The following is a 22,369-nucleotide window of genomic DNA, read 5'->3' on the forward strand; positions in this document are numbered from 1 at the left end:
TCGTGCGGCTTCCCGCCGAGGCCCGCGAGGCTCGAGGGGCTCAGGGTCGCGAGAAAGCTGCCGAGATAAACTTTTTACCAAGTTCAGCACGTAAGGGTATTACACCTCTAAACGTCCACGTAGTGGCGGCATTTTGCTAAATTAGACTGGCCGCGTGCACGGATCGAGCATTTCAAAGAGCTCAGGTTAGAACAAACACAAAATCAAACATAAAAAATGAAATATACTTTAAAAGTATTGAACTCTGAAGTAAATTCTGTTAAGTCTGTCAGGCTGAACTATAACAGTTTATTCTAGCCTTAAAAGAAGGTGCTGGTGATTTTAGAATCAAGAATGTGACGCACTTCCATGCATTTGAAAATACTTTATTATAAGATGCCATTTTCCAACTTTTCCGAGCTCTGGACCCTCACTGTGCCGGTACACACGCCTGAAGACGTGACGGTTGTTCCTTGGAAAGCTTTCCCAACGGTCTCCGCCTCACTGATAGATTCTTCGTGGCTCACGCAGAACAACACCGCCCTCCTCCATAGCCTTTTCGAATTCCTGAATCTTGTTTAAAGGAGAGAGAGACACGACTGAGTACAAAGAAAAGCCATCAGCACCGACAGATCAGCGGGGACACGTTACGTGGAGGGGCAGAGGTTAACGGCCTCACTGAAGCACAACGCCAGGAACGGCAGCTTGTCAAAGCCACCCTTTTGAGCGTGGCAAGAAGGGATTGTCAAGCCACGTAAGAAAGCTAATGGTGAAGAGGACTAAAATTAATGCTTAAAAAGGAGAAAAGGCCAAACGAGCATCAGGAGACGGGTACTTGCCGAGTCACAACGGCGTTCCCAGGGGATAACAGCTTTAAAGTTCACAAAGTTGATTCCTGCTTCCAGACAGCGCTGCGCCATTACGCGGCCAAGGTTTCTGCACGCTGTTACTCCCTTGGGACTGTAAAGGTGTCTCTTTATGGCCCACTCTCGGGTAGAGGCAGATACCACAACGTCCCCATTGCAGCGCTCAACAAAGGCTTCTACGTAATGCTGTGTCCGCTCAAGCCGTAACCTGAGCGAAGGAAAGAAAGAACGTGGGATTACGATGTCTCTGCCCGATGTAAAGAGAAAACACGTTCAAATGCTTAAATGCATAAGTGACTCACTTTAAATAAAACAATGTACTGGAGCTATTAATGCAATAATGATTTCTTGATATTGCTTTTGTTATCTTACCTAGGTTTTTGCTTACTTTATTAGGACATAAGCTAGGACTCATTTCACCAGTTCAACAGAGTGAAATTCCAAGAGCAACTCTTCACCCGCTGGGCAGGTGACAGTCCTGCGCTGCCTCAGGCCAGCACTCGCTCCAAACCAAGCACCGTGCACCCGCACAGCGCGGTACGGGTGCTTATGGACTAGGTCAGGGGAACTGCTCCAGCAGAAGCGTGTCCTTAGGGTTGCTATGCAGTCTCTTAAAGGCTTCTGCTTACGCAGCAGGTGACAATTTGTCAGGATCGGCAAGTGATCAAGCAGTACTTCATAAGCCGTAACACACACCCACACAGCATTAGCAGCAACTATTTTCTACTGCACTGAGACAATATCAGATTTCCAGGTATGAACAAACTGGGCGTGTTTCTCCAATCAAGAACAAAATAATGAATCCCCAGCTTAAAATGAACTTATTTGCCAGAGGACAAGCAAGCAGCATTTTCTGAAAAAAAAAAAACAAACCAAAACAACCCCCCCCCCCCCAAACAAAAAAAAACCCCAAACAAACAAAAAAAGCCAACCAAAACAAAAAAAAAAGACTATTACAGTGCCTCATATAAAACAATAATGCATGGTCAGCACAGGACTAGGAGAATCCTAAGTTAAACAGCAGTTGCTTAAGCAATATTACTGCTACCTTAACAATAGATGGAAAGATCTTCAACGCATATGCTAACTTTCATGTGATGCTAGCCTACTGTTCTCTGAACACAGAAGATACCTGTTAATTAAGAACAACTAAGGGGGCCACTGATGTACAACCCAAAAAGCGCATTTTGTAGAAATTCCACCTGGTGGGTTTCTTTATTTCTTTTGGAGTTTTCATTTCTGCTGGTGACTTTCTGACTCACCTATGCCAGAATTCACGCTTTGGCCATGTTGTCTTCCAGCCACGCTCCTTCCTAGCCAGGGCCAACTGCTCCAAGTTCCGAGGATTCCTGTTAGTGAAGTCTGGGGCAACAACCTCATTTTCGTTTGTGTCCACTTCTGTCTCAGTTTTAAGATTGGTTGTAGTTGATGCAAAACAAAGACCTTGAGAGAAAGCAGGAAATAGAACCCCACAAAGTTAAAAAAATAGAATGCAGACAGTAGAACAAATACAATACCAAATGATGTAGCTTGTAAAAGTCGGCAAGGCAAAAATTTTTTTTTTTTTTTAAACACCAAATAGGTGGATTACCACAGCTCAACCTGTTCCTCCAATTTATGAGGTGGACTGTAAGCTAAAAGTGAAAAGTATATTAAATTTTAACTGTGGTTCAAGACCCGTCCATACCATACACATTCAAGCATGACTGGAAGATCCCTAGGATAGGGAAACAGTGAAAGTGAACTACACAAGGAACCAATGGCCATGCTACCAAATAAGAAGTTAAAAATCCTCGATCCCGGCAGCGTAGTCGTCACTAACGATGCTAGCAAACACGAATTTGGAGGTAGGCTTCCAAACTCACTCTGCTACACAACTTTTCGCTCCAGAGAGGCTGCGGAACCTCTCACCGAGGCTGAGACCTTGCCAGGCCGCCCGCCCCGGCCGCAGGCGCACCAGCGGCGCCCCCCTCCCACAGCAGCGCGAACGGCCGTTACAAGCGGGCGCCGGGCACAGACCGTGACCTGCGCCCTGCGGAGCAGCCCCGCCGCGACAGCCGGCCGCCGGATCACCCCGGGAGAGGAGAGCTCACCTCACGCGGAGCCCCCCAGCCGGGAAAGGCCGGCACGGCGAGCCGCGGAGGGACTGAGCTTACCCGCTCCGCGTGCCTGGAGCCTGCCGGCCGCCAGCAGCAGCAGACAGCGGCGGCTGCTCAGCGCCATGGGGAACCGGTGCCCGCCACGGCCTCGGGCGGCAGTCACCTCCCCTCCGCTCAGGGGCACCCGGGCGCCGCCATCTTGGCGAGGGCGGCACTTCCCCCGGAAGCCGGCCGCGAGAGGACTTCCGCCGGGCGTTGATGGCGTCACGTGGGAGCGCCCAGCACCCCTGGCGCGGCCGCGGTGGGGGAGCCGCTCCCGCTCCGCCGGACGGGCGCCCCGCGGGGAGGGCCCCCGGCAAGGGCGTGCTTGTGCCCGCCGTGGCGCACAGAGCAAAGCAGGGAACGCCGCCCCGGCTCGGAGAGCCTCCTCATTTTTTTTTTCCCCCGTGGAAAAAGGGCGCGAGGAGATACCGTTCCGCAGGGAGCGGGGCTGCGTTTCCCGGGACGGGGTCTAAGGGAGAGGGAGCCGAGGCCAGGAAGCGGACCGGGGCGCAGGGCAAGGCGGGGAGGTGGGCTTCCGTCCTCTCCTGGCGCCTGTCACAGCGGCGGGACAGCGCCCAGAGCCGCTGCAGGAACTGCCTGCCGTTACCAAAAGCGCAACTGGTTCTTTTGCCGTGCAGACTGCGGACCTACCCCTACCGAATCAGGCACCAGCGGCGCCGGGGAGGGTGCGATACCGCCTCCCCCGCGGCAGCGGCTGCTGAGCCACCCGTCCCGCTCCCCAGTTCCCCTCCGCGCTCGCAAACTCCCCACCGCTTGCGGGGGAACCCCCCGCCCCCGCTGCCGCTGCCGCGCCCCTGAGCGGGGAGGGAGGGAGGGAGGGAGGGAGGCAGCGCGCCTGCGCGCCAGCCCCGCTCCCTTCTAGAAGCTGCTGGAAGCCCTCCTGCCCCTCCCGCCGCGTGGCGCCTTTGTTCATGCGCACGCACCAATCGCGGCTTGAGGCGGGGCCGTACCGCGCCCCTGGATTGGGCAGCCAGGGCGTGGCCCCGCCCCTCGGGCGCGCGGGGCTGTCCCCCGTCCCTCCGCCCCCTCCCGGGGGGGTGTGTACCCAGCGTTCCCTGCGGCCCGCTGGCCATTCCGCGGCTCCGCGCGCTGCTTGCTCTGTCCCTCTCGCGCCGCGGCTGGGCGGGAAGATGGCGGCGATGGAGGGGCCCCTGGCGGTCTTCGGCGAGCGGACCAGCGGCGACACGATCCGCACGCAAAACGGTAACGGCCGCGCGCTGCCGGCGGGGGCCCGATGAGCGGTGGGGGGAGGGGCAGAAAGGAGGTAACATGGCGCGGCCGTTACCGCCGCCATGTGCTTACCCGCCTCTGCCCCCACCCGGGAGGGGCCGCGCCCTGCCGCCAGCGTTCTTCGGTCCCGGGCCGCTGGGAGCCGTTGGGCGGGCCGCTGCCGCCGGGAGGGAGGGCGGGCTGCGCTGCTCCTTTTCCACAGCCTCCCCGAGGAGGAGAGGGGCTCGCGCGGTCCCGCGCTGCTCCCGCGGCTCTCGGTGGCGAAGCGATCCCGCGTCCCTCCACCTTCCTTGGTAGAAGCGCACAGCGGGGAGGAGGGCGGCTGCTGGCTGGAGGTGGTCCCGCTTCCACCCCGAGCTCGTAGGGCGTGAGCGCAAGGCCTGCAGGGTGGCCTCGGGGGGAAGGGGCGGCTGGGGAAGCTTCCTGCTGCCCAGCACAGGGAGATAACCTGTTTCCGAAAGTGGTGCCCCCCTCAAGATGAGTGTCTTTAACTGTGGTTGTCAAAAACGCTCCACGTTTCTCAAGATTTTATCCTGAGTCTTGGGGGAAAAAAGCTGCAAATGCCGAGTCTGTCTCAATTTCTGAGTAGGTAAAAGACAAAGGCAGAAGCTGAAGACCTGCTTCCTGGTGAACGTGAGAGTCGTGCGGTTCTGATGATACTTTAGGCAGAACAGTTAGAATGAGAATTACCTGAATCTACGACTGAGATACATGATAACGGCGACTTTGACGATACAACGGTTCTTTCTTTCAGAAAGTTGCCGTTACTCCTCTAAAACAGAACAAAAAAAAAAGTTACATTTTCAAGTTCAAAGTGAAGGTCTGAGTTGTCACTATTCCCATTTTTCTACCACTTTTTCAATTTCCAGATTAAGTGGCTATGCTTGTGGGATAGAGAAAAACTTGCCACGGTCTGAAGGAAAAGATTGATTGTATCTTTTTCCTTTATGAAGTTGGCAGAACATCCTTTAAAGAAGCCACTGTGTTAGAGGTTTCGTGTTACTTTACTAGTGACTAAAAGGTCACTTTTGACTTTCTTGACTTAGTTCCAGAACAGGTGTTTTGTTTCAGTCACAGACCTAAGCGGGAGGGCAAAAAGATGTGTTACAAATTGATATATGGTGATACCATTGTTCTCTGTCTGCCTAGAACTGAGCAGTAGATGAGGGGGAAGTTGCATGGCATGACTGGCTGCTGCCAAAAGAAACAGTGCTACCAATCTCTGCTAAGCTAGCACTGCTGCTCTTCTGACCTCAGTGGTGTCCTCCATCTTACCAAGCCCGTAGAAAAAGATTCTTTTTCTGACTGGTTAGTTTTGCCAGATTAGTTAGCTGAACCAGCTTGGAGGGAAGTGAGGTTTGGCACAGATTGTATTTTTTAGTAGCAGCAAGCCATTACTAGCTTAGCTAGGCTGAAACCTAATCCTAGATTAGGTCGCTTTATCTCAAGTTTCTGAATCGCAGGTTCTTGGTGCGTTTTCTTGTAAACCTGAATTGCCCTGAAGTTGGAAAGATAAAACTGTTTTTCTTTCTTCTTTCATTTATTCAGTTACTGCTGCATCTGCTATTGCCAACATCGTGAAGAGTTCTCTTGGGCCAGTTGGTCTGGATAAGATGTTGGTGGATGATATTGGTGTAAGTAAGCTTTCTGTAAAGTGTCATTCCCGTGTGAAAGTGCTTCCACTTACTGTGCTTCATAGGTCTAATGTGCGCATACCTGTTTTTTTCCGTGGTTCTGAGAGGGGGTAGGAGGAGAACTGTGGTAAAATTGAGCATCAGGTAACATGTGATACATCATTTTAGTTTAATCTAGTACTGTAGTTTATGTGGCACAGTTGTCTCCTTTCTACATGTAAGTTCTTGTCACCACTGACAAGTATTGGTCAAATTCACAGGAATGAATATCACCATTAAAGTTAGGCCTTGTGGGGATGTTGGCTTGTGTATTGTGGTCTCTGCATTAGGAGGAATAACAACTAATTCAAATAATCCCATAACAATTTTAAAGCTATATTCTATATTTCATACTTTAAAATATTTCAAGGAAATGAGGAAAGTTTGCCATTTGACAGGCTGCTGTAATAAAATACTGTATTAGAGGGTAGTCACTGCACTACTACTAATCTGGTACATGCAAAACGTTTGATGAGTTTCTGTAACGTAAAGACTTTTCCGATAAAAAGAAAGTGCAGATTCTGCACTGGTAACTTTTCTGTTGTTAGAATGGGACTCCTGGTTAAGAAGAAGCAGTAAATATTTGGTATAAATAGTTATTTTATGGGCGTTTGCAAAGAATAATTAACTTACATTTGCATAAACATTTTGAAACACAACAGTAAAAACATAATAGAATCATTTAGGTTCTATTAATAGAACTATACCTCGTATTAACATTTGATTTCTGAAAATTAGGATGTGACCATTACTAATGATGGTGCAACCATTCTGAAACTGCTGGAAGTGGAACACCCTGCTGCAAAAGTTCTTTGTGAGCTGGCAGACTTGCAAGACAAAGAAGTTGGTGATGGGACAACCTCAGTGGTACGTAGAAAGTTTTACAGGCGGCTACACCAAGAGTCAGCGTTCCATTATCACAGTACAGCTTTTGCTTTATCCGTTATGAATCGTGATGTAATGTGAATCAACTATACAGCATGAAAAGCCTTGTGGTTGACTGAACATAAACAGTTTTTTGAAGTAGGTTACAGAATAAAGAAATCAGACTTGCAGTTTTTTAGAGATGCTACTTTGTTTATGCAACTGGTCCTCTGGAATAGAATTCGCTTACTGCAATTCCATTATTTACTTTTTCCTTTCTTCAAGGTTGAGGATACGTTCTGAGTTAAGATTCTTAATTTTTAACAACCACGAGAAGTTAAAATGTTAGAACTAACAAGGATACTGAGTGTGGAAAACTTGCTTGAGACTTCTGACAACGGGGGGGGGGGGACGGGGATCTAGGTAGCTTTTACCTAATATCAGAAACTATTTATAATTCTAGGTTGCGAGTACTTGTTTCCACTGAGTACACATTGGACAACTATATGTGATTCTACTTTCCACTTAGTGGCAACAGGTAGTTATTTTGCTTGTATGGAGTACATGTATTTAGTGTTTGTATTTCAAACAGGTAATTATTGCTGCAGAACTTCTAAAAAATGCAGATGAACTAGTGAAACAGAAAATTCATCCTACCTCCATTATTGGTGGATACCGACTTGCTTGCAAGTAAGAAACTAATACAGTTGAAGTGCATTGCATTTTTTAAGGTACAATAACTGCATGCTTTTTGTTTATTTCCATATTTGTGACTGCATTAATTCACACTTCTTGGTGCAAAGTGGATACAGCGTTTTGGTTTGCGTGTGTATTTTGGGCTTTGTTGGTTTTGGGTTTTGTTTGGTTTTTTAGTTTATTTTGAATTTCTCTAGTCTCACATAAAAATGTTACTTTACTGTCCTAGAAGACGAATTGATTTCATCCCTGTGTTTTTTGAGATAACATTTAGAAGGGCTGAAAACATGTAAGATTTTTGTCTTTGGGGGGGTGGAATTTTTTACCACTATTTGTCTTTATTCTACAGGGAAGCAGTTCGCTACATCAATGAAAATCTTATTATTAACACAGATGAATTGGGCAGGGAGTGCCTAATTAATGCTGCTAAAACATCAATGTCCTCTAAAATTATAGGAATGTATCCTTTAACTTGATCACGTTATTTAAGTGAGAGTGATTGACTGGAGAGCTTGAGTAGCTAGGCTACTTTCCTATGCAGCAGTTTTTATGAATGGGGTATAGTATTCAAGCTGTCTTTTTTATAACAAGGGTGTGAAAAACGTTTCACAGATATTATCTGGCATGGGAAAACATGTTCAGATGCGTTGAATTTATTTAAATCTGGTTAGGCACATCACAGTAGCTTTAACAGTGTATGGTTTCCTTATGACATGTTAGTGACACTAGATAAGGAATTGTGTGAATGGAAGAATGCCTTACAGAAGTCAAGTATCTGGGGAGTGAAACTAGAGGAAAGAAGGTTGCATTTTACTCCACAGTCATAGAAAAATCTTCATTTTTAGCCTTTGTGCTAACAAGAGAATGCAGACTGTATTTTTGTTAAGGAACAAAAGGTGCATAAAATGCAAGCATCACACTAGCCTGTCCTAATTTTCTTACCAGTGTTTCAGCTTTAAGAATTACTTGTTCCTTTAAGGGAATGGTAAAGAAAGCTAGCACTTCTATACCTTTCTGGAGTTCTTTTTTTGGAAGCGGTTTTTGACACTTAGTTTGGGCACTGTCAGTGACTTTTTTTTTTTTTTTTCTTAAGCATAATACTAGTTTTCTTCTGCAGTTTTAACCTTAACAGCATTTTAGTGATGGTGATTTCTTTGCTAATATGGTGGTGGATGCTGCACTGGCAGTTAAATACACAGACCAGAAGGGTCAGGCTCGGTATCCAATCAACTCAGTTAATGTTTTGAAGGCACATGGCCGCAGCCAAAAAGAGAGCATACTTGTGAACGGTTACGCTCTGAACTGCGTGGTGGGCTCACAGGGTAAGAACATGCTATGCTTTGTAAAGCTTTTGTGTGAACTCAGTCCTCTTAGTCTTTCTGCATGGATCTTCTTACTTGAGTGCATTAGTTGCAAATCGTGTGGGTTTTCAATTCCAGAACAATTAAACAAGAACACACAAAAAACTTACCACTTCACCAGTGGTTTCTAGGCTAGGGTCTGCCAGCTACTAGTGATCCACAAAGTGTCGGTAAGTTACTGTAGTTTCTCTAGCTCACTATCAGCATGGTAACGCTGTCATCTTACGGAACATAAGCACCTCTCTTGTGAGCAGCCGATGTCAGGCTTGTAGGGAACCGTTACATTTAGCAGAGCTGTGTTGTGATTAGGTAACCTAAAGGATGTGGGACTGAAGGGTCAGATTTCCATGGTCGTTCACGTTTTGGGGATGGGGTCTGTAAAAAGGTAACAGGTTATAGTAGAGATTTTTTTAAAAAAATTCTCTCTTTGAAAGTTTTTGTTAGCATCTTTCTGTACTAGGGCAGAACTGGAGGCAGAGAAGCAAACCAAATAGGAATCTGAAATGTGGAAATAGCATTAGTTTTAATCTCTAGTGCTAACTTGGTGTTCTGTTAACTCAGTGTGACACAATCCTTTTTCTTGTTCTCTCTCGTCAGGTATGACCAAGAGAATAGTTAATGCAAAGATTGCATGCCTTGACTTCAGCCTGCAGAAAGCAAAAATGAAGCTTGGTGTTCAGGTTGTTATCTCAGACCCTGAGAAACTGGACCAGATAAGGCAGAGGTGTGTGGAAGCTTGAGTAACTGAGACAGTGGGGTTTCACAGGCTTGTTTTGGTCTCTTCGGTTGAGGTGGCTCGATGTAATTTTGACTGAGTGTAAGAGGTGAAAATGTTTTAAATGTTAACATTTCCCAACAATACCAAATATTAGTGGTAACAGTCTTCACTTCTGGAGGCAGAACTAGTATTAAGTGAGTTTTTGAGAAATCCAGGTGTGTTTGTGCAATGGTTCTTTCTCCTTGCCGAGCTTAGCATTAAGATTTCAGGAAATGGGTTGACAGAATCTGATTGCAGACTTTCATAACTTTGACTTTATCCTTGCAGAGAATCAGATATCACCAAAGAAAGGATCCAGAAGATTTTGGCCACTGGTGCCAATGTTATTCTCACCACTGGAGGTATTGATGATATGTGTCTGAAATACTTTGTTGATGCTGGTGCTATGGCAGTACGAAGAGTTGTAAAAAAGGACCTTAAGCGGATTGCTAAGGCATCGGGAGGTAGGTATATATAAAAATATCTTTTTTTTTTAAGTAAAAGCTGTCGTTAGGGTATTAGTAACTAATTTTCAAAACATGGCTTCTTAATGTGCAAGCTGTGCAAGGAGAGGATGAGTAGAGCTGAGCCACTCTTGTTAGGATTTAACTTTACTTTTGCTTTTACGTGATCATTCTGTCAAAGTAGATGCGTACCGTAAGAGTTGACTGCTGAAGATCTACAGTGGGGGGAAAAAAAAAAAGCTGCCTTGCACTGGGAAGACTGTCATCTTGTGGAAATGGCAGCCAGAATCTGTATTTATTTAGGAGTCTTTATTAAGCACAGATTCATAAGCCTCTGTCTAGAGACGTGTGTTAAGTACCTTGTTTAGGCAGTTAAAGACAAATTAAGCATTCCTAAATCATTAAATACATATTGGAAAAAATTCTGGTCCTATGCAGATTTTATCTGTCAATTGTTAAATTTGCAAGAAACCATTTTCGTTACGGTGAAGCACAGGAACTTGTACTAGCTGTGAAAAAGTAAGTGCTGTAAAAGTTGAGCAAAAAGAGCGGTATTGGTTATAAACTGCGCAATATTGAATTGCTACCTAAGAATTAGAAGTGCAAATCTACTTAGGCTGCTTTTATTTCTGTTTCCAATTTCTGTTTTTCTTTCTGTATGCCTGTTCTGGGAAGTTGGCAAAGGATGTGCTGGAATTGAATGCTAATTTCACTTTTTTGTTTGTTTGTTAAAGCAACCATATGTTCAACCCTTGCAAACCTTGAAGGTGAGGAGAGTTTTGAGGCATTAATGCTGGGACAGGCAGAAGAAGTGATTCAAGAGAGAATCTGTGATGATGAGCTGATTTTAATCAAAAAGTAAGGATGGTTTTTAAAATACTCAGTTTTGTGTACGCTTTCTCCCAAGTTTGAGAGAAAATCCCTTTTATTTACTTCCATGCTCTCTCAGTGGTGTGAGTAGTTCCACACATGGGGAAGAGTGTGCAAGTCCACTGCAAGCTCGAGGTGAAAGTATCAGTGCTTAATCTCTTCTGCTGGGGCTGGACACCTGCTTCATCAACCATAATGTGAGACAGTCAGAGTGCTAGATAGACTTTACTTCAAATTTTGTTTAGAAACAAATTTTTCTAACGTTTACAATAACATTCTGTTAAATTGCTAGAGACATTATTACAGCATTCGTATCACATTCCTTTACCTGGCTTTTAGCCATAGAGTCACTCTGGATTCCCCTTACAGACGGTAAAGGGAAATAGGTACCATCTGAGTAATTTCATCTGAAGAAGGAGGTGCAAGCTAGACCTTACCATTTATTTATAGTGGAAGACAGGATTAACTTGTGCTGGTTTCGTTGAATCAGTCGTCTGCATGGCAGTATAAAGTGGACCACGTTGTTAAAAGGGTAATTTTTTTAAAATATTTTTTTTTTTTTTAGTTTGGGGTTTTTTTTAATGGGTAAGAAGAGCAACAATTATTAACTGTCCACACTCATGGTGTTTTCCCTTGAAGTTTTTAGTATGCCACCGCTGTCTGGTACCTGAAGACTTGAGTGTCAGTTTGTTTAACAAGAACACACCTTGGCTATTAACTTTTCCACTGCTTCAGTATCCCTTCTCAGTGTTCACCTTCCTGGTGAATGAAATATTCTGACCACGGCACTTGCGCGGCAGTTACATGACTGCTTATACGGTAATGTTGGCAGTCGTTAGCTCACTTGATGGCTATGCAAAAGAGAACCTCCCTAGTATCTGATTACATTTTCCCCTTCTTTGATGGGAAAACATCTTGTCTGTCATACTTCTGTCAGGTAGCTTTCTCTGAAAGACTAAACTCAGAGTAGGTTCTTGTATATTAGAACTTAAAAGAGTGACTTACTAAGTTACAATGTACATATCCTGCAAGGGTGCGTGACAACGTTAAGATTTTCTTTTAAAGGGTGAAAGAATTCGGCTCAACTGAACTTGGCTTTAGAAGAAAAAATTCCGAAAGAAGAGTTTTAACATGTATTCTGTTCAACATGGCTGACTTCTGACTCCTTTTTTCCATAGTACAAAGGCTCGTACTTCAGCATCGATTATCTTACGAGGAGCTAATGACTTCATGTGTGATGAAATGGAACGATCGATACACGATGCCCTCTGTGTTGTTAAAAGGGTATTGGAATCCAAGTCTGTTGTCCCAGGTGGTGGTGCTGTAGAGGCAGCGCTTTCAATATATCTTGAAAATTACGCAACCAGCATGGTAAGTCTTGCACAAAGAAGTCACGGTGTGTACGTGTTAAACTAGGATAATGTGAATTTCCAAGCATTTATTTTATTCTACGAGAAGTTGGTTCCGTGGTTCATGAAAACCTTATCACCTTATAGAATGGAAGATGCTTTTTTAAAATGGAGGATACTAGTTACTCTTTCTCTGATTACGGTATATATTTCTTTGGCCTAAAACTAGGTTTTGCATGAGAAAACCCCCACCTACTATTGACACTCTCGATCGTGGCTGTATTTTTTCTTATTTTGTTGCAGCAATTGGTTGAAAAACTTTTTCCTCTTCCTAGGGATCACGTGAGCAACTTGCAATAGCAGAATTTGCAAGATCCCTCTTAATAATTCCAAATACATTGGCAGTAAATGCCGCTCAAGATGCAACAGATCTCGTTGCGAAGCTGAGAGCATTCCACAACGAGGCTCAAGTTAACCCAGATCGCAAAAATCTGAAATGGCAAGTATCTGCCTGTAGGAAGGCTATTAAAAGTGCAGTGGGTTGGTGACCGAGACGGAAAATTTTTCTGCCAGTTTACTGCCGTGATTTGCATGTAAAACAAGGGTGTAGGTTATCACTGACTTCTTTCCCTGCCTTTCAGTCCTGTGTCTGTGTCACTGGGACCTAGCAGTAGTTAAACGGCATACTCCCAGCTATATTTCTACTTTTTCTACCTCTCCATCTGACACTGTTTCTTCTTTCCAGGATTGGTCTCGACTTGATCAATGGAAAACCTCGCGATAACAAGCAAGCCGGTGTCTTTGAACCAACCATGGTCAAAACTAAGAGCCTAAAGTTTGCAACAGAAGCTGCAATTACTATTCTTCGAATCGATGATCTTATTAAACTGCACCCTGAAACTAAAGAAGAGAGAGGGTGCTATGAGGATGCAGTTCACTCTGGAGCACTTGAAGAATAACTTAGGTTTTATTTATGTTTGTCTAACTTACACCTCCCACTCTTGTAACTAAAATGTTAATAAAACTAGTGGTTGAATGCTGCTGCTATTTTCTTGTGAACAGATTAATTTGTGAAAGTAAGATTGGTCCTGGCATTGAGAATTTAAGCTCTAGCGTGTGTTAAAAACTAGAGTGCCTGCAGTCACTGCTAATCTTGTTGTCACAGCAATCATCGAGTGGCAAAAAGCAATGGAGTAAGCTTATTTAATTCTAGGCAAAACAAAAAAGTAAGCTCCACGATTAGAAGTTTATTAGTGAACTGTTTCAAAGCTAGTTAGCACTAGCTAGTCAGCCATTCGCATTCATCTCTCGACGCACATGGCTATTCCCATTCCTCCTCCTATACAGAGAGCAGCAACACCGCGCTTTCCACCTGTTCGTTCCAGTGCGTGTAGAAGAGTAACGAGGATGCGACAGCCAGAGGCACCAAGAGGGTGGCCAAGAGCAATAGCTCCACCTTGGATATTAATCTAAACAAAAAAAAAAAACACAACAAACAAAAGTCAAGTTAAGAAATCATTTAACTAGCTTAGTTGAGTTTCAACATGAGTGACTTCACTGGACAGAGTCTTGGATTGTGAATAAGCCTGAGCCTGCTACCACCATTTCAAGGAGAAATTGAAAATGGATGCAACAGCTGTTATCATTAGTACTTCTTCTGAAAGGGGACCATCTTTACTCTGAGGATAATTGAGGTGAATTGAGGGAGGGGGAGAGTAATACCCGCACTTTTTGCTGTCACTGGAAGGACACGGTGGCAAATACGCTCCCAGCAGCCAGTTCGGAGTCTGAAGTTAACTCCACGTGCGCTCGGGCCGTTCCCTTGCATTGTGCGTGCGCCCGCTGTAGCGCAGTCGCAGCCTGGTCAGCCGGGAAACGGCGTGCCTGCTGGCAACGCCAGCCTGCCGCAGAGCAGCGCAAGGAGGTGCCTGCTGGGGTCCCCCTCTTTGCTCGGGGCAACATTACAGAAGGCAAACTAATTAACGGCTGCAAACGTACTCGTTACCTTTTCTGGATTTACTTTCAGTTCTTTTGCTATTGCAACAGATAGCGATGCAAAGGCTTCGTTAATTTCAAACAGGTCAACTTGTTCCAGAGTCCAGCTGGCTTTCTCGATCTGAGAAGACAAAATAAACTGAGGCTTTATTATCTCTCAGGTTTTCCTCTGCACCAGAGGAAGCTTTTAATAAGGCTTAAATTGGGTGATTTGAAGCCACCTCTTCTAAAAAGTTGAAGGAACTAAATTTTGTTTTTATAGCGAGGGTTGAAGACAGAATTCTTGAAGACAACAGACAAAATTTCAATGTCAGCAGAAGTCAGTACGATGTGCTATAACATGCCGGCTGCTCTTAAAAAATCTTGACTGATTTTACACATGTAGCGGTGGCGTTGCAATTGTGGGAATCAAACCATACGTGGTGCCCTTAATAGAGCAAGCACCGTTTTCAAAAGTAGGTCTTAACTGATTAAGAGCAAGTTTTTCAGGACATAAGCCTGATTCCATTAGAGATTGAAGCTTCTCACAGGCAGCTGTTTTGGGAGATTGTCTCTCATGTTTTCACTTGAGAAACTCCTGTGCAATTACCTACTTGGGTGCAGGCTTAGGCACGTTTCACGTATTCATATTCACATTCTTCCTTCCATTCGCTCTGTTTCTCACAGCAGTGCTTTAGCAGCAGAATCATCTGCAGCAATGATGTTTCACAACCAGCTGGCCAGGCCAGCACGTCTCCAAGGCTATAGTCAAGGAGGAGGGCCTCCTTCTACTAGATGTTACAGAGACAGTGCGGAAACCCTTCACCTTCCGGGAAAAGTCTTGTCTTTTAAAGATTTACTCTGTTGTTGCAACGTTAAAATGCACGGCCTGGTCGTTCTCTCACTATAAAGTGCTACTATGAACTCTGAAGAGAGAAACTGATAATATATGGAGGATGTGAAGTATTTGATAATATACATTACAAAGTTTACATCAAGAAGTAGTGTGCCTTTTTTCAGAGTACCTATAACATTATAGGTACTGTTAAATACAGCTTGTCTGTCCTACAATTTAAACTCAAAATGTGTATTGTTTATACATTTATAGCATTCTTGATTTAAAAGAACAGTTTGAGATCCGATAAGAAAAAGCTTCAGCATTACAGTTCTGATTTTCCCGTTAAACGCCACAGAGCTTGGGTGAGTTCAAGTTCGGCTTCTGCATTGCTGGGACATTCAGAGACAAACAAAACAAGGCCTTGACACAGTATAAATAAAACTAAGAAGGAATACTAAAGCAAATCTATCCTTATCAGCTGTACAAGAGCTCTTTCCACGCTCCGTTTTAGCAAATAATCAGCTGGGGTTGCCACGGGCTAAGTCTGTAGTAGCAAGCAACGTGGTACCGTAGGAGCTGCTCACTTAGGGTGTTTTATTTGAGATCCTCGTCCTGTGGACTGAACACAGCCTGTCAGTGGGCGCAATAACGGTCTTAGCACACGAGGTGCGGTTCCGGCACGCACCTTCTTGTTTAGTTTCATCTGAAAGGAATCCAGTTTGCATGCTGCAACCCACGCGCAGGGCAAACCAAAACACAGAAGGCGCCATCACATCTGCTAATGCCGGTGCACTCACTGGCCCTTCTGTCAGTGTTGTGCTGTTGCAAAAACAGCCAGGCAGCGATCTGAAAATGAACCTGGCCAGGCGCAGCATCAGAACCATACCGTGGCAGAGACAAATCATCCTCAAATGAGGTTAGCATACACACCCGTGAAATCTGATCTTTAGCCTCCTAGGTTATCAGGTGGCCTTTCACAAACCTGACTAGTTTATGTTCTAAACTCCATTCATACACCTATACATTTTTTTTTTTTCCCCAACAAGTAGGCACTAGCCTGGTAGTACTAGAAATCTTAATCTTATATACTCTCCGCTATTTTAAGTCTTGTTTTCACTTAATTAAATTCTTCTACTGAGTTTTCCTTAGAATATAGAAAAACCAAGACATGGCCTGAAAATGAAAAGTGATTACAAACAAGAGTTTTTAAATAACAGATACATAGATAGATAGATAATTACTTACAGCTTTCTTTATTGCTGAAATGGGCCCTACTCCCATGATAGATGGATCTACACCTGTCTGAGCCCAAGATACAATCTGAGCCAAAGGCGTAAGACCTCTCCTAGCAGCTTCCGATCTCTTCATTAGAATTACAGCTGCAGCTCCATCATTTATACCTGTGGAACGACAAACAACTTTTATGTATTTCTTGGGTTTTATGGCTTTTACTGTACCACCTTTTCCTGCTTGCATAAGTTCACCATTCAGGCAAAACAAAAGATCACAAATCTTTTATCGGTTTAGGTCAGTATTTTTTTCGGATCAGCCAAGTCTGACCTCCAACACGAACACTTAAAATGGGTAACGTATCTCGAGTGCTGTAAATGTGACAGGTTTGCGATGTCTATTCAGAAAGCAGCAAGTGGAAGAGTTGGGACACAATCTGAAAAAGGAGCACATCAGATCTGTTAGGTGGACTGCGGAAGAGGCAGCATAAGGACCAACCAAGAAGTTTCAAAGTGGCCTGTGGCAGGAGAGCAACATTTTCAAACATGAATTGTTAAGTTTTCCTTTGTCCAGACCCACAGTATTAGAAACCACCAGACAGCTAGTTTTAAAGAGAGGATGTAGTTTCTCTTTCTTCCAGCCTATCAGATACTGCTGTTACTGTCCAAACACTTGTATTGCTTCACAGACAGCAAGGAAAAAAAAAAAAAAAAAGACAACTCATCTGTAAAGAAATCCTCCACCACAGTTATATTTGAGTTCTACTTATGTTGTCAAACGCATTCCCATTTTCTGCAAAATATATTCAGCAGTAACCACGTGGCAGCCGGCCCCTCGCAGAGACCCTGCCTCGAGCCACAAGCAGCTGCTGTTCTTTCCCATTTCAGTTTTAGCCAGATGGACCAACCTGAAGCATTAGCTGCTGTTACTGTCCCAGTTCCGTCTGTCAGGAAACACGGTTTTAACTTTGCCACAGTCTCCAAGTTGCTCCCGTGTCGAGGGTGCTCATCTGTTTTAACTTCTATAGGACCTGAAAAACAGGGCGTTATGCTCACAGGAGGGTCTAATCGCACACACTTGTCTCAATCAGAAATGTGGCGCAAACAACAGGCTGAGGGGGAATATAGGCCGTATTCCTTTCAACCAGCAAGCCGTTCTGTTGGAAGCAGCTTCCAACTCAGTGCAATTTGTTAAAGCTCCCTCCAGCATCTTCTAGCAGGACAGACAGCTGGGGCTCCTGAGACAAACACTGACAACTAAAATACTGTCTAGCTGTACAAAAGCAGATCTTGTTCTTGCTATTCCTCTTCTTGCAAAGAGTAGTCAAGTGTCATCAACTGGCATCAGGAAAGCCCTTCATCAGTTTGTAACGGGCCTAACACCAGAACTTTTCCCACAGGGTCGATTCAAAGCAAATGTTGAAGAACTGATTCTTGATCTCTGTTTGGAAAATTCAGTTTTTGCATTCACCTCACAAGGAGCTGGGGGAATTCCCCTGCTCTAGAACAGACCTTTTGCTCAAGCACCGTTATAGGTCTGTTTATATCCCTAACAGACGTAAAGAGAAACACACCTAATACATGTAACCTGATCCAGTTAATTAACTAGAAACCCTAATTATTGTCACTGTGTATTTTACTAGTTGGGCAAGGTTTGCCAGATCAACGTGACTGTTTTAAGTTTGGTGCAGCAGGAGTCTAACAAAGAGAAAATACTGATTTTGGTACCATATCCGAGCCTATGTTAAGTCAGCGGTTTGGCTGAGTAGTAATTACATCCCCAATAAAACAGATAGTAGTAGCATTTGCAGAGAGCTGCCTTTAGATATTCCACATTTGCATTGTTTCTCTCTTATTTCAAAAAATAGCCACGGGAAGTCAACAAAGAGAGCAACAGGCTACACGCTTACAGAACAGCTTACAGAAAAGGCTGTGTAACTGGGAAACCATCCACTGACCACAGCAGTCATAGAGAAAACAGGTTTTTCTTTAAAATCAGTTCTCATTATCCATTCACACCTACCTTTTTTAGAAGGTACAAGAACAGGAACAATTTCTTTCGTAAAATAGCCAGCTTTCTGTGCTGCCTCTGCCCTGTTTTGTGACTGTACAGCAAGTTGGTCTTGTTCCCCTCTGCTGACTTGCCACTGATTGGCCACGTTTTCAGCTGAAATAAGAACAAAATGCAAATTGCCATCAGGAAATGCTAAAATTCTAAGTTGTAGAATTGTAAGCACAAAGGTAGTCATCAATGTTTGCTGTAGCAAGCAGCTAAGCTTGTTGAACAGTTTTCATTCCGATTTCCTCATTTTGTTTGCTTATGATTCTCTGTTTTCTTTTGAGGGTGAAAATTTCTGCGCAGAATCTCCTCTCAAATGGTATATCACGTTACATACAAATGCAAGCAAGCTTTTCTAGTTTATTGCTTCTCTGAATTATTATGCTCAGATCTCTCTACAGCTACTTCAGAGGAGGGAACGGTTCTGAAGTTAGTCTGTTTCATAAGCAGGGTCTGAAAAAGCAGTTGGCTGACCATCCCATCCAGCATGCAATAACCTGAAGCTGCAGAACCATGTGTATCCACAGTACACTTTACGGTATTCCCCCCCACTGTAAATCTGTGCTGCTGAATGCTTCAGTTACATACAGGGATTATTTTATTTTTCCTGAAGTTAAATTAAATTGCTCAGATGCAAAAGAGGTGCAGTGAGATTAGCTCAGACAGAAAAAAAACAAAACAGTAGCTTTACAAACGAAGCAGACAATGCCTTCAATGCCTTTCATTATTAGGGATTTCTTTTTTTTTTTTTTTCACAACTAAAACTTAAAGAGAGCTTGAAACACCTTATTTGAAACTTCAGATTTCTGAAATTTTGTATCAGTGAATTCTTCCCCCTTCCTCAGTTAACCGTTTCATTTTCTGGACTGTCACCACTTACCTGTTATACCCATGTGATACTGATAAAAAGCATCTGTAAGGCCATCAAGGATTATAGTGTCCTGCAAGGAAGCTTCTCCCATTTTCACCCCAGCTCGCATGTGAATTACATGAGGAGCCTGAAAGAAGGTATTTCAAAAGGAGTTAGATGTTTTAAATCTCCAGTCCACAATACAGCCAGACAGCTGAGAGACAGACCCCTGCCTTGCAGCTGCAGGTAGCTATCCCGAATCCCAGCAGCCTCCCCAGCTGCCCGCTCCGTCTCTCCCTCCGGAGTCTGCCAGCTGGCATGCTCTGTTTGGCCTGTGCATTTCCCTGGCAGCAGATGACCAAGCACCAAATGTTTTCTCTCCACACATCAAATCACTCGTACCTGGGGCCATACGGCCATGGGTCCCCCATCCTACCGGTCTGCTCTAGGTGGCTCCCGATGGCACCCCGCTGCCAGCCAACGCCAACATCGCTCTCAGCGCAGGCAGCTAGCGAGCCCCAGTAGAAGAGGCCACTGCCTTGTTAGGGATCATATCGCCAGCCCAGCGCCATTCCTCGATACAGCCTCAAACTGAAAACCTTGAAATGAAAGCCCTTTGCTTCCTTTCCAAGCTTAAATTGCTTGGTGAACAATAACGTTTCCCGTTATTCCTTCTCTGGGCTTCTCGCAACACAAAAAAAACTGTCTATTGCCAGCTGTCACAAGCAAATAATTCACCACAACCAGCCTAGATGGGAATTTAAATGGAATTTTAAATGTGGTGTGTGTTTGCATGGCACCTTTTCAGTAGCTACAGTATCAGGCCTTTCAGTAGCTACAGTATCAGGCCTTTTTTTTTTTAAAAAAAAAAAAAAAAAAAAAAAAAGCTCCTGAAGTCAATTGTTGCATGTGTGAATTCATTCTCATTTTTTAAAAAAAAAAAAAAAAAAAAAGCTCCTGAAGTCAATTGTTGCATGTGTGAATTCATTCCCAAATGCAGAAACTGAAACTCCTCTTTCAACCTGCCAGGAGAGGATTAGCCTAGAAATACAGTGTTTCAACATAGCTAAATGCTGTTTGCTCCCAGTAAGTCGGCACAATGCAAGTGCAATCATTCGCTTTACCTTGCTCATACTTTCCATGCCTCCTGCGACCACGATGCTGGAGTCTCCCGTCAGTATGGACTGAGCAGCCAGGCATACCGCTTTCAGGCCTGACCCGCAGATCATCTGGCAGCTCCAGGCGGGCACAGAGTAAGGGATTCCCGCAGCAACACTCGCCTGCCGGACGGGGTTCTGGCCGGCACCTGCAGGAACAGGCAGCATTTTCCCTTTGTTCTTAAAAAAACAAATGTCAGCCTTGTCACATTTGACAACAGGTACCCCAAATCCACCAAAATTTAGAGCTCGCTTCTGTTTTCAGTTGGTAGACAGAGAAGTTCCCAGAAGTAATCTGTAAACAGGAGCTCAGTTACCTCTTTCATTTATATTTAAAATATCTGCGAGATCAGGGACTTGACACTGATAGTTTTATATCCGCAACTCTGCTTTTGATGGCAGGTCAGATGAAACACCAGCTTCAAATTAGCGCTAGCCTGTTGTAGGTGTGTAAGATGAGAGCTCATTTAAATTGCTACTCGCTGAAGGGTTTCTTTTCGACATCTTCTGTACATCGCCAGCAGATAACTTCCCCTAAAAGTTCCTATGGAAACCAAAAGCACAATTATGCAAGGACAGTCGCGCAAGCTTCCATTCTGTGTTGTAATCCTGATGGGAAAGAATAGGAGCACTCTATTCAAAGGAAACATTCTTCATCTGCATCTCCCCAGACCAAAGTAATGCCAGCTCTTTGTATGTAAAGAAATGGAGGAGGAGAGCACGTCATTCAGGGAGCTAAAAATAAACAAGAATCTGGATCACCTTTAAGTAAGCCAAAAATATTTATTTCCTTTATTTTAAAATACAAACCTGCCCTATGGCTCCGCTGGTTAAACATTAGCCTGGAAAAAGCAGAGGACTGTTTTAAAACAAACAATTCCCCATCAGCCACATTTTCATTAAATCAAAATATTTCTCCCCAAGCAAGAGGCCGGTCGGTCTTGCAGACAAACGCACGTGCAGGCCTCGCTCGTAAAATCTCCGCGCTATCGTTACTTACGACGTTGATTTACGAGAGATGACCAGCGTGAGAAAAGGGATGAAGAAGAAGAAAAGCAACTGACTTCCACAGGCAGTCTTAGCTGCCTCGGGGATTTACAAACCCCAGCCCATCCCCCCCCCCACCCCCCCACCACCCAGCCGTGGGTTTGGTCACCCGGGGCGTGGAAAAGCGGCCAGGCCGCCGCTCCAGTCCTTTGTTAGCGAACGCCGTGCTTCACGGCAAGGAACAGCGCTCCGCCGCCCGAGCCCCGCGCCGTTTCAATGGGGCACCCGAGGCGGCAGGAGAGCCCGCCAGCACCGCCCGGCCCCGGCCCCGGCCGCGGGAGCAGAGCCCCGCCGCCGCCGCCCGCCTACCTGCGGCGAGGACGTGCCCCAGCACCACCTCCGACACCTCCGCGGGGGCCAGCCCGGCCCGCCGCAGCACCTCGCGGATGACGGCGGCGCCCAGCTCGTGCGCCGGCAGCGCGGCCAGCCCGCCGTTGAAGGAGCCTGGGCGGACACAGAGGGAGAGAGCTCAGCGCCGGCACCGGGGGCACCCGGCCCGGGGAGGGGGGCACCCGCCGTCGGGCCCGGCCCGGCCCGGCCCCTCACCGACGGCGGTCCTGGCGGCGGAGACGAAGACGACGGGGTCCGTGCTCATGGCGGCGGCGGCGGCTGTGAGCGGCGGCGGGAGGCGGCAGCCGCGGCCGGGGCGAGCGGGGAGCCGGCGGCGGGGCCGCCCCTCGCGTGTTGCCGGTCCCGCCCCTCGCCTGCCGCCCGGCGGGGCGGGCCGCTGCCGGCAGCGGGGCGGGCGGAGGGAGCCCGCAGGGCTGATTGGCGGCCGCCTCCCTGGGGCGAGCGGGCAGGCGGGCCGGCCGGCGGCGGGGGTAGGGGCGGCCGGCGGCGGGGGTAGGGGCGGCTCCGGCCCCCGCCCCGCCGCCGGCGGTGAGCGCAGCGGCCCTGCCGCCTCCGCTGCCGGGCCTCCGGCAACCGCCCTCTCCCCCGTCCCG

General features: G+C 45.9%; 3 protein-coding genes and 1 non-coding gene across 5 annotated transcripts; 2 read left to right on the top strand and 2 right to left on the bottom strand.

Moving 5' to 3' along the window:
• Window positions 1–349: 349 nt before the first annotated feature.
• Window positions 350–3,378, bottom strand: MRPL18 (mitochondrial ribosomal protein L18). The gene is made up of 4 exons (XM_087774981.1): window positions 3,002–3,378; window positions 2,108–2,288; window positions 819–1,053; window positions 350–552 (listed from the first exon to the last, which is right to left on the bottom strand). Exons 1-4 carry the CDS (start codon window positions 3,066–3,068, stop codon window positions 481–483), a joined length of 555 nt encoding a protein of 184 aa, XP_087631107.1. The 5' UTR covers window positions 3,069–3,378; the 3' UTR covers window positions 350–480.
• Window positions 3,379–3,898: 520 nt separating this feature from the next.
• On the top strand, window positions 3,899–13,318 carry TCP1 (t-complex 1). 2 transcript variants are annotated; one of them, XM_087774978.1, is made up of 12 exons: window positions 3,899–4,210; window positions 5,786–5,871; window positions 6,649–6,777; window positions 7,367–7,464; window positions 7,820–7,930; window positions 8,611–8,792; window positions 9,429–9,555; window positions 9,877–10,052; window positions 10,787–10,910; window positions 12,101–12,293; window positions 12,607–12,770; window positions 13,017–13,318. In XM_087774978.1, exons 1-12 carry the CDS (start codon window positions 3,919–3,921, stop codon window positions 13,228–13,230), a joined length of 1,896 nt encoding a protein of 631 aa, XP_087631104.1. In that variant the 5' UTR covers window positions 3,899–3,918; the 3' UTR covers window positions 13,231–13,318. The 2 variants fall into 2 exon arrangements, with proteins under 2 accessions (XP_087631104.1, XP_087631105.1); XM_087774979.1 differs by lacking the exons at window positions 3,899–4,210; window positions 5,786–5,871; window positions 6,649–6,777 and having other exon boundaries at window positions 7,367–7,505.
• LOC148053301 (small nucleolar RNA SNORA29) lies at window positions 5,073–5,208 on the top strand. The gene has a single exon (XR_015709045.1). It is a non-coding gene; the product is annotated as a small nucleolar RNA SNORA29 (small nucleolar RNA).
• Window positions 13,319–13,498: 180 nt separating the features above from the next.
• ACAT2 (acetyl-CoA acetyltransferase 2) lies at window positions 13,499–22,126 on the bottom strand. Its single transcript, XM_087774980.1, has 9 exons — window positions 21,972–22,126; window positions 21,735–21,869; window positions 20,346–20,527; window positions 19,252–19,369; window positions 18,336–18,479; window positions 17,221–17,343; window positions 16,329–16,483; window positions 14,277–14,387; window positions 13,499–13,740 (listed from the first exon to the last, which is right to left on the bottom strand). The coding sequence occupies exons 1-9, from the start codon at window positions 22,018–22,020 to the stop codon at window positions 13,573–13,575; spliced, it is 1,185 nt and encodes a 394-aa protein (XP_087631106.1). The 5' UTR covers window positions 22,021–22,126; the 3' UTR covers window positions 13,499–13,572.
• Window positions 22,127–22,369: the final 243 nt, after the last annotated feature.

The sequence above is a fragment of the Nipponia nippon genome, unplaced genomic scaffold, assembly GCF_047370975.1.
Source record: "Nipponia nippon isolate SJK-2023a ecotype South Korea unplaced genomic scaffold, ASM4737097v1 scaffold_4, whole genome shotgun sequence".
In the NCBI taxonomy this organism is placed as follows: domain Eukaryota; kingdom Metazoa; phylum Chordata; class Aves; order Pelecaniformes; family Threskiornithidae; genus Nipponia; species Nipponia nippon.

What these genes read in the sequence shown, in the direction of transcription:
- TCP1 (XM_087774978.1), top strand. Translation starts at nt 3,919, where the DNA reads ATGCGCACGCACCAATCGCGGCTTGAGGCGGGGCCGTACCGCGCCCCT. An exon ending in CACGATCCGCACGCAAAACG is followed by an intron (nt 4,211 to 5,785) that starts GTAACGGCCGCG and finishes TCATTTATTCAG; the next exon opens with TTACTGCTGCATCTGCTATT. An exon ending in GATTGCTAAGGCATCGGGAG is followed by an intron (nt 10,053 to 10,786) that starts GTAGGTATATAT and finishes TGTTTGTTAAAG; the next exon opens with CAACCATATGTTCAACCCTT.
- MRPL18 (XM_087774981.1), bottom strand. Translation starts at nt 3,068, where the DNA reads ATGGCGCTGAGCAGCCGCCGCTGTCTGCTGCTGCTGGCGGCCGGCAGG. An exon ending in AAGCGTGAATTCTGGCATAG is followed by an intron (nt 1,054 to 2,107) that starts GTGAGTCAGAAA and finishes TCCTTCGCTCAG; the next exon opens with GTTACGGCTTGAGCGGACAC. An exon ending in GGGAACGCCGTTGTGACTCG is followed by an intron (nt 553 to 818) that starts GCAAGTACCCGT and finishes CCTTTAAACAAG; the next exon opens with ATTCAGGAATTCGAAAAGGC.
- ACAT2 (XM_087774980.1), bottom strand. Translation starts at nt 22,020, where the DNA reads ATGAGCACGGACCCCGTCGTCTTCGTCTCCGCCGCCAGGACCGCCGTC. An exon ending in CGCCGCCAGGACCGCCGTCG is followed by an intron (nt 21,870 to 21,971) that starts GTGAGGGGCCGG and finishes GTGTCCGCCCAG; the next exon opens with GCTCCTTCAACGGCGGGCTG. An exon ending in AACAGCAGCTAATGCTTCAG is followed by an intron (nt 16,484 to 17,220) that starts GTTGGTCCATCT and finishes GTCGTTCCACAG; the next exon opens with GTATAAATGATGGAGCTGCA.